The sequence below is a fragment of the Trichoderma asperellum genome, chromosome 1 (genome assembly GCF_020647865.1).
Source record: "Trichoderma asperellum chromosome 1, complete sequence".
NCBI classification, from domain to species: domain Eukaryota; kingdom Fungi; phylum Ascomycota; class Sordariomycetes; order Hypocreales; family Hypocreaceae; genus Trichoderma; species Trichoderma asperellum.
In genome coordinates, this window is record NC_089415.1 from 6,486,047 (window position 1) to 6,500,014 (window position 13,968).

General features: G+C 48.7%; 5 protein-coding genes across 5 annotated transcripts; 2 read left to right on the top strand and 3 right to left on the bottom strand.

Moving 5' to 3' along the window:
* The first annotated feature begins 9 nt into the window (after positions 1 to 9).
* Positions 10 to 918, top strand: TrAFT101_002047 (uncharacterized protein). Its single transcript, XM_024907827.2, has one exon. The coding sequence runs from the start codon at positions 240 to 242 to the stop codon at positions 603 to 605; it is 366 nt and encodes a 121-aa protein (XP_024763166.2). The 5' UTR covers positions 10 to 239; the 3' UTR covers positions 606 to 918.
* A 384-nt stretch (positions 919 to 1,302) lies between these two features.
* TrAFT101_002049 (uncharacterized protein) lies at positions 1,303 to 4,837 on the bottom strand. The gene is made up of 2 exons (XM_024899591.2): positions 4,583 to 4,837; positions 1,303 to 4,506 (listed from the first exon to the last, which is right to left on the bottom strand). The coding sequence occupies exon 2, from the start codon at positions 4,271 to 4,273 to the stop codon at positions 2,633 to 2,635; it is 1,641 nt and encodes a 546-aa protein (XP_024763168.1). The 5' UTR covers positions 4,274 to 4,506; positions 4,583 to 4,837; the 3' UTR covers positions 1,303 to 2,632.
* Positions 1,551 to 2,135, top strand: TrAFT101_002048 (uncharacterized protein; the record flags this gene model as incomplete). The annotated part of the gene is made up of 1 exon (XM_024907828.2): positions 1,551 to 2,135. One exon carries the CDS (start codon positions 1,551 to 1,553, stop codon positions 2,133 to 2,135), a length of 585 nt encoding a protein of 194 aa, XP_024763167.2.
* A 1,553-nt stretch (positions 4,838 to 6,390) lies between the features above and the next one.
* TrAFT101_002050 (uncharacterized protein) lies at positions 6,391 to 7,263 on the bottom strand (the record flags this gene model as incomplete). Its single annotated transcript, XM_024905246.2, has 1 exon — positions 6,391 to 7,263. The coding sequence occupies one exon, from the start codon at positions 7,261 to 7,263 to the stop codon at positions 6,391 to 6,393; it is 873 nt and encodes a 290-aa protein (XP_024763169.1).
* A 2,955-nt stretch (positions 7,264 to 10,218) lies between these two features.
* On the bottom strand, positions 10,219 to 13,675 carry TrAFT101_002051 (uncharacterized protein). Its single transcript, XM_024901810.2, has 5 exons — positions 12,481 to 13,675; positions 11,284 to 12,410; positions 10,893 to 11,206; positions 10,429 to 10,806; positions 10,219 to 10,365 (listed from the first exon to the last, which is right to left on the bottom strand). The coding sequence occupies exons 1-4, from the start codon at positions 13,032 to 13,034 to the stop codon at positions 10,471 to 10,473; spliced, it is 2,331 nt and encodes a 776-aa protein (XP_024763170.2). The 5' UTR covers positions 13,035 to 13,675; the 3' UTR covers positions 10,219 to 10,365; positions 10,429 to 10,470.
* Positions 13,676 to 13,968: the final 293 nt, after the last annotated feature.

A 13,968-nucleotide genomic window follows, 5' to 3' on the forward strand; every position in this document is an offset into this window, starting at 1 on the left:
CTCCTCATCTCCCACAACACTTGAAGAGAAGGGGGATTTGTATAAAAAGCGGCCAAGCAAGCCCAGATTACGTTTTTTTTTATCCACTCATCGGAGCATATATACTTGATAACTGCCAAAAGTGGCAAAGGGGGAAGAAAAGAAAAGAAGAAAAAAAAATCAGCAAAAGCACCAGTCTTCATTGTCCTCAATTTTGAAACACTGTTCAACGGTTCAGTGCCCCCTTTACGAGCAGCACAATGGCCATCCCATCTACCAAAGCCTTGCTCTTCCTCGCCCTTGTCGGCGCAAGATTCGCCACGGCAGAAGAAAACCAGGCTGCTTCCCAGGCGGCCAACTGCACAACTACCCTGACCCTGACGCAGTCTCGACTCCCTACTCCGCCATTCTGGCCGCAGTGCTCATGGGACGGCACGATGAGCATCTACTCGTCTACGGTTACGGTTAAGCGATCGATAGACTGCCACGGCTGCTCGGATGTTCGCGTCACTGAGGTGCCGGTGGTCCATTGCCCGGCCATGATTATCACGGCGAGTGAACATGTGGCGACGCCGAGCACGTCGTATCGAACGGTTTGTTCGGCAACTCCTACTCTTCGCAGTTGAATAGATATAGGCGGTGAATTATAGCATTTTGCTGGGGCTCGGGATATGAAAGAGGGATAAAGGGTTGGTGGGTGCGTGGCGTTTTTCATGAATGGAATGCGAACTTTTTATGTGATTCAAGCTTGTGAGTACTGAAAACTATCAAGGCCTGTAATTAAAACGCATATATGTATTGTAAAAAGATTTCTTGGACGAGCATTTAAAGTGGTGTAGTAGGTTCCAGTGCACTTAACTGATACCGTCAGAGTTTATAGCAAGTTAATGTATACTTTATACCTTTGCTTTGCGACTTAGTAGATAAATCTTATTTTTCATGGGACTTCAGTCGTCACTGCTTCTTCATCAGATCCTAGCATCTCAGTTCGCCTCACGTAGTGCATAGATCTATACCATACAACTAGAGTGTAACAAAGCCATAACCCGCTTCTAAACGACCCCTTTGCTCAACAAAATTCAACGCCAACGGCGATGATCTACAGGCCCTGTCCTTGTTGTGGCGGCCACAGAGCCTCCCTTTACGCGATGGTTTGAGCTTAATAATGTCTAGGATGAACGCTATTCTCAAAGCTGTCGAAATGTCTCGGATATGGCAAGAACTGGTCTCTCGCGGACATACTCCGGGAATTTGTAGGAAACGCCTCCTCGAAGCGTACAATGTATTGAGGAGAAAAATTAAGAAAAATAAGCCATCCATGCTGCAACCTTGGGACTTGCTTTTTTTGAAGCTCTTCTATTTCGTAATTCTATCATATCACGCTTTCTAACGCTTAACCTATGGTCGCACCAGATACCATTTAAGTAAACAGCACAAAAATATTCTCAAACCCAGCCTTTTTCTTCTTCTTCTTCCTCCCTCTATCGACCTATCTATCCTCATACTAACTCCTCTCTATTCCATATCAGCTAGACAAGCAAAGACTAAGAAAGCAAAGATAGAGACTCATCATGACTCTATCAATCAAGGCCGCCCTTGTCGCCGCCTCCCTCACCTACATCACCACAGGAAACCCTCTCCCTCAGGGAGGTACAGTAACTGGACAACCCCCCAGATTTCAGAATGCGAAGCGTGATGGAGGAGGAGTGGACGAGATGATGGAATTCGTCGATTTCGAGAACGGTTCGGGCGTTCTTGTTCAGGGAGATGAAGATTGCACTGCTAGGGTATTGCAGGTTCCTAAGCTGAACATCGGCCCTACTCGCACCATCTTCACTACCACTACCACGACTGACAGGATCATCGACTGCGGTCCTTGTACCAACAACTCGCCCATCCCTATCCCGCTAGGCGTCCCTCCAGTCGCTATATTCAAAACGACAGTCACGGCCGTGGAACCGTACACAGAGACAGAGCTCGTGTGCGGCACCCCCACAACTAGCCCTTCGATCGAAGCATCCGCGAAAACGACAGCCATCACTTCTGTCTCATTCAGGATCACCAAGGAGAGTATCACCACCGTCACTGTAACTAAAGCTTCCCCAGAGAACGTCGCCGCCGCGGTCACGACCTCAGCTGCTACTATCCCATCTTAAGTCACTGCGCAAGGTATTGTCCCTCACACCGACGTTCCCGTCGGGACAATGTTACCGGAGTGCGTTCTAACTTACGCCCTCCAGGATGACCGCCAGGACCCAACGAGGACGGTGTATACTTCGACCGTCACGCGTACGAAGTATAGGGCGTGTAGCCAATGCGCGCTTGTGTGGTAAAGAGCTGAGTGATCCCACCATCACGTCGTTCGTGAAGACGGTGACGAAAAAGAAACCCAAGCCTGAGACGGTGCTTGTATGCTCGGAGCATAAGTAGCGGGAAGCTATGTAAGGGATGTGTGGGACGTGCGAGTTTGAATAGCAAGAATTTAATTATATATGTTATTTTGTGATGGATTTCCTATGGTGAATAATATGACCTCTAGTGTTTTTGGTTGTATTGAAAAAAGGCTGTGTAGCTGTGAGAGACTCAATACAGCTGGCAGCATCGAATCGCTAGCTGAATAAAGTGTATATAGTCTGGAAAAGGCTCTAGTTCTTCATCTCTGTCGTGTCATCGTGCTTCCGTCCGAGCTGTTCTCCGCCTTCAGTGTCGATGGCGGAGTGGCGCTCTTGGCCAGCAAATTCCTCGTAACGTCAATACGCCAGATGGTCGGGCCGCGTTCCTGGTCATCCCGCCTGTTTGCCTCGACCCACGTACGGATCTGGCCCCGGACTTCTTTATTTGATGTGATGGTGACGTTGCCCGTTGCCCAGCCGTACATGTAGATGCTCAACTTGGAGCTCTTAAACGCACCGCACTGAGCGACATCAAGAGCGACCTTTGGGAGACGTCCATCCGCCACGGCTTGGGTAACGGTGGCCATGGTCCATGTCTCATCGAGAATTCGTATAGGAACTTGGACGTTGTGGGGAAGAAGGTGGGTAGAGAGTTCTCGAAAGCGTCTGCGGATGTCCTCGGTTGACATGCTGCGAGCCTCATCGTCATATGGCACCAAGAGTCTCCCTCGCTCCCTTTCTGTGGCTGTTCCGACTGTGCTGAGCACTTCGTGGAAATGTTCGGCTGCCTCTTGCGTGCAGACGAGGGTGCGGCCTTGTAAGATTGGATACAGGGCGCGCACCATGACGCCGCCTTGCTTTCTTTCTTCTTCGATTTGCAGCTGTGTGGTTTGAGCTTGCCATGGCTGCGGTTGGAGTTGAAAATGGGTGATGTCGGAGATGAGGTCGACGAGGATGGTGTGGTCCATATTTAGGACGTTTGTTAGACCGTCAAACTCGTCCCCTATAAGATTTCTTATGGCATCTTCGAGAGGTGGAGACGGTGTCTCCATGAAGAGGCTGCTGCTATCCTCGATGGCAATTTCAACCAAGGGGTCGAGGCGGTATATCTGATCCAACAGCACATCGATATCTTCATTCTCCCCCTTGGTGATGTTGGGAAAGACGATTCGTAGGCGGGGAATGCGATACTCGTGCCGGTTCATCTTGGCCGCCGCAACCAGTCGCTTTATTTGCTTGGCAAGAGGCGTATCCTCCCATTCCTCAGGGTCGACGGTATCCCCCAGCTGATAGTCGCCCCATCCCCAGCCGCAGTCTGTCATTTGTCGAGCCAGCCTATCCGCCTGAAGCCATCGAATATCAAGCCACTCGCTTCCTCCTTCGACCACGTCAACTTCCACCTTGGCCTGCTCTTTCAATGTCCGATTCAACTGCTGTTTTTCTCTTCCATCTCCAACGATTCGTGAAACTTGCTTCTTGCGATCCTCTTTAGCCGACCCCTGAAACGCCTGGTTGACGATGCGAAACGAGCGGCAGCGTTTAAGGATATCCCAATGAACTGCCCCGTGGTTGATGATAGTAGAACTGGCTACCAATTTCCTATTTAATAGACCAAGTCCAACTTCATCCTGTTCTTCAGCAACGAGCTCAGACTCTACCCGCTTTAAGATGTCATATTCTTTTCGCAGTTTACGAATAAAACTAGGAAGACCAGTAACTCGCGGGTTCTTGACTTTTGACTCGACAGCCTGAAGAAAGTTTTCAATCTCCGGAATGTATGAGTCGCATATGGAGATGTTCTGGCTCGTCTCCTTTAGCATGCCCTGCTTGATAGTAGCAACATCATCCTCGCTGCTGGCCAGCAGCTGAGGCTCAGGTTGCCCGGCAATCTCCAGTCCCATGGTGGATGTTTAGATTTAACCAAAGGCAATTTAGAATTGCCCTGGGCTTGTAAGATTCAAGGCCGTCGCTCTGCCATAATGGTGGCCTCTTGGCACCAAACACTCGTGAGCCTCATATCATCATGAAGCCAAATCTTGAGAGGCTATGCTGTGGGTGCCTAATCCATACTGTGCTACGGAGCATATTTTTACCGACCCGAGCTGGGTCATCGAGGACTTTCAAGTTAGAGCAGCTGAGCAATAATCAGAGTCATGAGTAATTGATTACCCAACACTAGCAATAAGGATGTAGAGGGCGAGATATTATACCTGGCTTCATCAAACAGGTTAAGGCAGCCAACAATTATCCTCTGACCCACGATTTCAAAAGTTGAATCGCCAATTGTTTGTGCAATATTGCCGGTTAGGCCAAGTCGGCACACGTGAAAAAGATGGGCGGGGCAGTCAGAGTCCAATGCAGATGATCTGCCAAAGCTCACAACTTTGTGTTCCTGAGTTTTACATGCTTGGACATCTAGTCAGGGGTCTTGGTCCAGTAAAAGAGCTCATCTCTTTGCTACTATAAAAAGTAATAAATAATGGATTCATGGCATTAAAAATGCCAACTCGCCACCTCTTGTCCAGCAGAGCTGCAAATCATTCACTCATGGCCACCCACTTACACGCTTCTCAGTCACAGAACTCGTCATGCTAGCTTCACATGTTTTTTGCCACTCTTCAGTGGAATAGCAGTTTCTCTCCAACCAGAATAATGCCTCAAACTCCATAGCCTTCCCCACCATCACCGACAAGCGAAAACAGGAAACTTCGTTCCTCGCAGGCCAAGGTAACTCGAGAAGATGCGCCGATTCGGTGGATTCCCTCCACCTCAAAAGATCCAAACGCCCATTACTAAAGCATGCCACCATGTATATTGCCTCGAAGCGTACTGTACCCATCAGTTTGTCATGCTACATAACCGGCTGTTTAGAAGTCCCACTAGTACCTGACAAGGCCAGGCAGATCCATTTCCCATGTGGCCAGGCACACCCACCGGCCCTCTGCCAGCTCATCAATGACTCGAACCAACCGAGCCACCCGCTACAGCTCGCCTCACTTCTTTTTTTGATGGAGATGTGATGTGCGTATAAGTGTGAGGTTGTTCACTTTCAGTATGTATGTACAAGCTCTGACGTGTAATACGTATGCGGTGCACCTGCTCGACCACTCGGGTGCTCACCCGCACCACCATTTACTTGAAAACGAGCATTTTAAAAAGAGGGGAAAGCAATTATGCTTTACAGAGAAGCAATAGTTTTGCAATATGCCCGTGCAATCGGAGGCCATGGATAGGAAAATTTTTTGTGACCTGCATTAGCTACGGGTCGGATGCCTAAATGAGAATGCCTAGATCGGCAACTTTCCGGTAAACAAGCAGACAGAAGAGAAAAAAAAAAGATCCGTGATGCTAGTAGTACACGCGAGAGGGGAGGGAGGAGACCAAAAAAGGAACCGACTCAATAAGGGCCGTTATGTCAAATGGAAAAATTCGTGGCGGACTGTTAGAGATCCAGACTAGAACGTTTACTAGGCTGAACGGCCCAATCCATTTGAGCTACGCGAGTTAGCTATAGGTAGCAAGCTCCAAAACCAACGGAAAGGAAAACGCCATGGTGCATGACCTAGTGTAAGTTGTGCGAATAGCAAGCTCGTCTCATGACAAAGACACAATGGGAAAAAGATGTGTGAGTGGAATGGTGCAACGCCATCCAGCACTTTCTCTATTGTTTCCAAAAGAAAGTTAGAATTAAGCTCAAGGATAATCAACGCATTGGGGAAATAAACTACAGCAGACATGATTCATTCAAAAGAAAATCAAATAAACATTTCAATTATATATATAAAAGAACCGTAATATATATATAAAACACGGATTCCAGCAACTTTGAGTGGTTTTTTGTCCCATACACTCGATGGATATCGGGGGAATCCGTAAAAGCCACACACCAAAAACACCGTAGATATTCTCCACGTAAGAAATTCTCAAGCCGAAATCATGTATAATAAATCCCAAAACCTAGCCCAACTAATTTTCTCTATCCCACTTCTCCCATCATCGTCCAGTGAGAATCGAGAACTTAACCCTGGTATCCAACGGTGACCATGACGGACTGGTTGCCAGGGGGGCAGTTGAGGCCCAGGCCATCCATAGCCGCAGTGCCGGCAACGAAGGCGTTCTTGCCGCTGCCACCGGGGTTGATGGTAGAGCAGATGCCCTCCTGGGCACCAGTTCCGCAAACATTGAGGCCTGGGATGTCCATGCCGGCAGCGGCGGCGACGAGGGAAGAGGCGTCCCAACCAGACCAACCGCCGTTGGAGAGGTTGCCAACATCACCCTCGATCCAGGTACCGGCGAACTGGCCAATGGGGGTCAGAGGAATGCTGCCGACGCCGCAAGTGCAGCCGATCTGGGAGTTGCTGTCGATGGCGATGGTCTGCTTGCCACCAGCGGGCAGGGAGAACTTCAGGGCCTCGTTGCCGTTGAAGAAGCCGTTGATACCGCCATCGGGTCCGATCTTGTTCCAGCAAGCGCACTCAGCGTCGCCGCCAGCATTGTTGAAAACCATGGTGTACTCGTACTGGTCGACGAGGTGGTTCTGGACGGCCATGATGTTGCATCCGTACTGACCGCTTCCACCAACATTGCCCTTATAAGCAATCTCGGCGGCGGTAGCACGCTTGCTGTTGCCGCCCTGGCAGAACTTGGTGTAGGTCGCAACACCGGTGCCCTGGCTGCCAGAGGTGGCGTCCTTGGCAGGGGCAGCGGAAGAAGGAGCAGGAGTGGCGACAGGAGCGGCGGTCGAGGTGGGAGCGGCGGCGGGCTTGTTGGCCATGACGAAGTCGCCGCGGGCCTGGACAGAGTTGTGGGCGCGCTGGTGAACGTGGCCGCTGGGGTGGGCAGAGACGCCGAGGGCGGCAGCCAGGAGAACAGAGGTGGTGGAGAACTTCATGATGTCGGTGTTTGCTGTCGAAGCTTGAAGATGCTTTGTATCTGATATATATCCAAAGGAGTGGTCGATCGTCTTAGGTATTCCCAGAATACGGCTTGCGCGGCGGTAGTTGGCTGAAGGAGCGGTGGGCGACTAGATGCGCGAAGGAAGCCTTTTTGCTGCTGTAGGTGCTAAAAGAAGGTGTTGTCGAACGCTGAAAAGGGCGCCGGCGATGTTTCTGGCTTTAAGGAATGGCTCTGAGAAGAGTGAAAGACGGGGTGAGGAGGAAGAGGAACAGGACGAAGGGAGGAGGGAAAGCGAACGTTATTTACGCATGCGGCAGGGCACGTCCAGCAGCAGGGGTGGAAAGGGATCAGTGATTGGACCCAGTTGCAGCTCGTTCTAGCGCCCTGTGGCATCGCCTGGCTCGTAAAAGCCCTTTGTCCACGGCCCCCTAAGGCGCGATGCTGCCCCATGAAACAGCCCGGGAGTCCCCTGTCTGGGCAGCGGTCCAGGAACCACCAGGTACCCGCCGGCCGCCATTGGCTCAGCTGCGCGGTGGAGCCCGGACTGAGTGCCTGAATCTCGCCGCGTCAGCCCACAGCAAGAGAAGAAGAACTGCTGCGTTGTGTGCTCTGGCGGTCGTTTGGCAATGGACGCTCGACAAGATTCTCTTTGGCTTTCTCCTTGTGCTGTCTGCAAAGTTTTACGCGCCCCGCCTGATCGAGGCGTGTGGCAGACAGACAGACAGCCTCCTTGCACGGACTAGCAGCCATTGAGTTCACACAATGGCCGTTGACGATCCACCACGCGATGTGCGCATGGATGTGCTATAATGAAGGCCAGTCGTTTTAGTACATGTGGTCATTCCATGTACTCGGTACTTGCAAATTGCAGTGCTGTGCATATAAAGCACAAGTGTCTGTACCAGCGTTTCACCGCTGTCTACATGTGATCTATTGCACCACTTATTGAACACCATCAAACCAAGACGAATAGCATCTGCGTCGCGCCTCGTCTACCAAATTAATTCTCCCAATCCTGGTGTTTCCCCCCGAACCTCGCAGATGTATTTTTGCAGCCACAGCCTCTTCAAAGCTGCCTTTGGCGACGACACGACTCGTCACTGCCCAGCCAGGCTCCAAATATGAAACATCATTGTCTCTCTCTCTCTCTCTTCACTGTCTCTTCTGACCCTTTTTCTCACTACCTGCTGCGCACCGCCCACAGCCCAGCCATCTCCGCAAACGACCAGCAACCCGCAAACGACCCAAAACCCACGTCGCCCAGGCGCCGCCTTCTGGAATGAAAGAAGCCTCTGACCAGAGTCTATTTTACTCCGTAGCATTCTCGCCTAATTGAGGACAGAGCTGGCGAGGGGGCAGCGCAAAAAGGGAAATGAGCTCGTCCTCACCCCTGCGAAGCAATTTCGTGCGAAATCGAGCCTTTGCTGCATCGGGCTGCCGGGGCCGCCAAAAGCCAAGCCAATGGCTAAAATCCTAACGCTTGAGCCTGGCAAGTTCTAATGCCGCCACCCCAGACGCTTTAGGCGGTAAGAATCGGCAATTCTCATCCACATTTGCGACTGGAGCTTCTCAGCTGTGCTCGTATTGATTTGAGTTGAGAGGCTTTCTCGTTTATGCACAGCACTTTTCATCGTCCATCTTGTGGAAACAAAAGATTTGCCACTTTTTTTTTCCTTGTTTCTTCTCTCTTTCTTTATCTCTCATGTACAATTTCTCTTATTCACAGCCAACCATAGGCTGTAGATTCAAGAGCGTTGATGCACGCACTAAGCTCAGGGTGTTGCAGCTATCGAAATCAATAGTGTTTGACCAACCTCTGATTCGCCAAATCACCAAAACACCAACCACAGCCTGTTATGGCACTACTTGGCAGCATTCCATCAACTCCAGCCTCCTCATAACGCGTAACACCGCGTCACCGCCATTTGACTTCGTCTAAACATGTCAAATCCCGCTTAATTGTTCTCGCATATAGGTACCTATACAGTATTAACAGTCACAAGCAACGATTCTCCATGCAATTCATTCTATCTCAGACCACCGTCCCAATCTCGTCTCCTCTCTCCCCGCTGCTGCTATTCTTATCCCCCCCGATTTCCCTGTTTTTTCTTCTTCCCCCATGGCTCCAGTCCAGGGCTTCTCCTATAAACGCATTGGCACATGGCTCCGCCTCCCCCCTTTGCATCCATCCGCTGCCAACCCTCTTTTTTTTTCTCCGTATGAGTGCATATCCCGGCTTCCGGGTCTCCACAACGACCCAGCCGCAGCAATCGGATCCGCGTCACCCCTTCGACTGTCTTCCTTTGGACATTCTATTAACGGTGCCAACGTTCGACGGGCCTTTCAACCCCCTACGAGGATGTTCTGCAGCTTTTCCTGTTCTGCAAATGAAAGAAAGCTTATTATCCTTGGACCACGAGTACCAGTAAATGATCGCCAGGGGATAGACAGTGCATACATGTAGACTACAAACCTGAGCGAGTGCAAGGATTGGAATGTAGGATACCAATATTCTCTCACTCCGGGTTGTACAGAGCACAATTACGTGTGCGTAGGTGCATACGGAATACAAAGCATAGATATCTCGGTGTGCTCAGCGAGCATCGGATTCCAAAAGCTTCGCCCCGAAAAGGGAGTAGAATATGGCATTTTCTTCTTGCAAACTCCATTTTCTTGTTTAAACAGGGGGGTGGTTGTCTGATACCATGTCTTGCATTGAGAATGGAGAATCCCATTAGCTCTGGCAGTAGAGACAAACCGGTATTCTGCGGTTTCTTTGGTCACCATATCCAACGTAAAAAGCTCCATTAAAGTGCCATAAGCATTGATGCTTCGTGGTAGTATTACTAGAAATACGTGGCACAGCCAAACATCGATTAACATGAAACGAGATGTGGTGTTCACCGCTATGCAGTACACGGCATTTTTATGTACTCAATGTAGCTTATGTGCCAGGACGTGTATTAATATTTTGACTAAGTCCTATGTAACACTTCTTTCCGCTGCTCTTGTGCTACCTGACGAGGCACAATTAGTTATTAGGTATTACATGTATTAAAGAGAAAGAAGCAAAGAAACAAAGACGGCGGATGGGGTACTGATAATATAGAGCATATGGTCAGCAAGAAGAAAAAGTGCAAAAGTGCAAAAGAAGACAAACCCTTTCTCGCACATCTACCCTGGAAGGATCAAAGATCAAAGATCAGGAAAAGTAATTCCCATAATCCTTCTTTCCAAAACCGCACCTAAACCTTTCTTGTATATCCATGATATCCTGCAAATGCCGCACCCCGAGCGGCTCCTTTCTCGCTTCTGCCAAACTCAGGGCCAGCTCAACTGCCTTCTCTACCTCACGGCCGCTGAGATCGCTCTCTACGAGCTTACCGTACTCTTCATCGCTGAACGTCTCTATTTCGCAAAGATTCAGCGCCGTAACTCGGCTGATGGCTCGCTTGAGGATAATACTTTTACTTTTTCTGTCTGGTTTATCGTACTTTTGGAAAAGGTCGATGCGCGATTGAAATGCCTCGTCAAATACCTTTATCCATCGTTAGTCTAGGTGCGATATGTAATAGTATATGCTCATATATAGTCATAGCTTATATTGCGTATTGCTCAACTTACCCGAATGGTATCGCATGTCAAGAAGATGATGCCTTGAAAAGACTCCAGACGCCGTGAAAGAGTGGTCATCAAAGAATCCCGCTCGATGCCGAGGCAGTCGTATTTTTCTAAAAGTATTTGGGCGTCGTCAAATACTACAATGGCATTCCACCTCTGGCAGGTTGTCAAGACCTTTTTTAATATGAAATCGACCGAAATGGCACAGCATCCTATCAGCTCTTTGGCTGGCAGCGTCAACAACGGACACCTTAGATGATCGCTAAGCCCTGCCACCGTAAGTGTCTTTCCGGTCCCTGGAGGGCCATGCAACACGACTGGCTAAATGTTAGTCTTTATGTGCTGCGATGGGGACATAGCTAACCTCTCAAATCGTGTGGATGGCGCTACTCACTGGTCAACCCTCTACTCTTCGCCATGGCACCAATATTGACGTCAAATGCTGAATTAGAAATGTGGGACGCCACGGACGCCTTTATCAGCACCTTCATCTTCTCATCAAGCACAAGAGAATCCCATGCTTCTTCATCCCATTTGACATCGTCGATACAACGCACATCAAACTCCAGCCATTCCAAGCTCGCAAGAGAATATCCCACTATAACTGGGGAACATAAGAGTAAAAGGTTGTCCTTTGCCATCTCCAGTTTTGTCTTTTCCATATACTCTCTCTTTGACCATGTATTTGAGCTGCGTGGTGAGCCCTCCCTGATTTTCACATCGCTTCTCAGATTTTGCTGATCATCTTCAGCCTTTTGAGTAGATAGCATGTCCATGAGACACTGGGGTTGTACACCGTTGTTGAAGGTTTCATCGTCATTCGTATACTGAATCGGCAAGTCCGTTGTGCCATAAAAATCAGGATATACTTTTCGAAAGCCTACGGGATCTACCATTATCCTGCTCTGTTCCTCGTGTAGTTTTGTCACTGTTTGATTCTTGCTTTCAACTAGCGGGAACGCGATGCCCGTATATGATTTGTGGTGTATTCCTTGGAGCGATACAAATTTGGCACCGCGTTCGATTAGCACACGGCGAATTCGGGCTTCGTCCTTGTGGTATTGAAGTGGGTATACCGGAAGGCTGGTGATGTTGACTGTACCATTGAAATGCTGTATTTCTTGCTTCAATGTCTTATAGACAAGCGTTTTGCCGTTAAAGTCGACAAATCTGGCCTCCACAGAATACTCTGGGTTTGTTGAAAGTCTGCCCTTGAGCTTCTCTGCACAAATCACCATGGACACCCTAGGAACATCATGGCACCGATAAGTAGGCGAGTATATCAGCGTATGGGGCTTCCAGAGTGCCCATAGTAAGTCAAAGGTTATGACTCCTTTGCCTAGCATCAAATCGAGATTCTTCTTGCCTTCTGCGAACTCTTCTTCCAGGTATTCAATGAGAATTTTCAGACTTCTCTTGGCGGAAATCATATTCCACTGGTTCTCTAGCCACTGCTCATTTTTGTTGTAGGGCCTGACTTGCGCCAATGAGTCGTGATGACTTATGAAATCATCCAAATAGCTATTCAAGTGGATTCAAGTTAGTAAAGAATAGTAAGTGATATGGGTATGTAGATTCAAGTATTGCTCACAGAAATAAACTCTTTGGATCAAATATAGGATTACCCTCGGTAAAATTGACGCCAAAGATATTTCCCGTGACGTTTTGGATGCATTCCTTGAGCAAGCTGTCCTTGATCTCTACGGTGGTTTTAATGTGGGTTTTGTCGCAATTGAAATCTCGACGAATCACGAAGATGCAATCTTCAGTTTGGGTAGCATCATGATTTCCACACTCTGCTGCGGGTTCCATTATCGTAAATTTCTCTTCTGATGCATCCCAAAGGCGGTGGAGGCGCTTAAATTTTGGCGAAAGCTGATCATCTGAATCAGTCTTCTCGTTTTCCTCGCTTTGTTCTCGCTGGATGAGTGGCGAGTGCTCATATGAAACTTGAGGCGTCGATACAGATGAAGACACGGGTGAAAGTGAAGTCCCTGATGACAGTGCGGGTGGCGATCCTGAATGCTGCTTATCCAATCCCGTGCTGCAGTTAGATGAATCTTTGAGAGAAGACTGGTTGTTCGTAGTATGAAGATCAGGCTGTGACACTGCTGGCGGTTCTCCAGATGTACAATGCAGGTGCATAGACAGAGAGGCGCCGCCATCCGCATTATCTATCGACTTTTGCAACTCCTCATCTAGACGTTCTTGAAGCTTCTCTAACTTTGATAGCAGCCACTCAGATTCGACTTCACCGCATATTGAAGGTGAAGCGTCGTTTTTGTTCTCTGAGATGGAGGCAGATTGTACGAACTCATCATTTTTCACTCCATTTCGGATCGCCCTTTTGCGTTTTCTTGAAGTCGGAGAGGAACTTTCGTGTGACCCGTGCGGAGAATAGGCACTGTCTTCTGGAGCACTGTAGGTAACCCTGCTGTGGTGATTCTTATTACCAACGAAGCCAAAGGTCTTGTTTATATCGTGGACATTCCCCCCTGCTGATTAGAAACGGGGCTGAGTACGTATTTGGCTGTAATTTCTTTCTCTGGGTTCTCCATGACGATTATTCGTGGTTCTCGGGCTGGCGGGGACATTATTTTCGAGTCGAAGCGATATCTTGCTGCTGTGGGAGAGCTGCAGCTACTACTAAGCGATAGTTCCAAGTGAATGTTTGCTAAGCATGGAGATATGTAACTGGAGACAAAAGCTTCAACTTTGGCTACAATTCGACACATATTTTGACACTACCAAACATAGTTTCGGCACAATTGGCGATAGAAGGCACGGCCAGCTGTGATGCTGCACTTTCACCAGCATCTCACTTGCTAAAATTGCAGAAAGTACCGGCAGATACCTATTACAGAGTATATGTCCAATCTTTTCCTTAGATGGAAGCTATTGGTGCTAGTTCTAACCTGCAGGCGGACTGCACACCATGCAGTCAGTCAAGCAAAAAAGCGCCTGTAGTAGCATATACATGTAGTTACACTATTTTTTACACTATTTTTGACATCCTTAGGCTATTTCAATGCAAGGTCTAAAAATACCTCCCAATCATGTTAATTCATTGACAGTATAT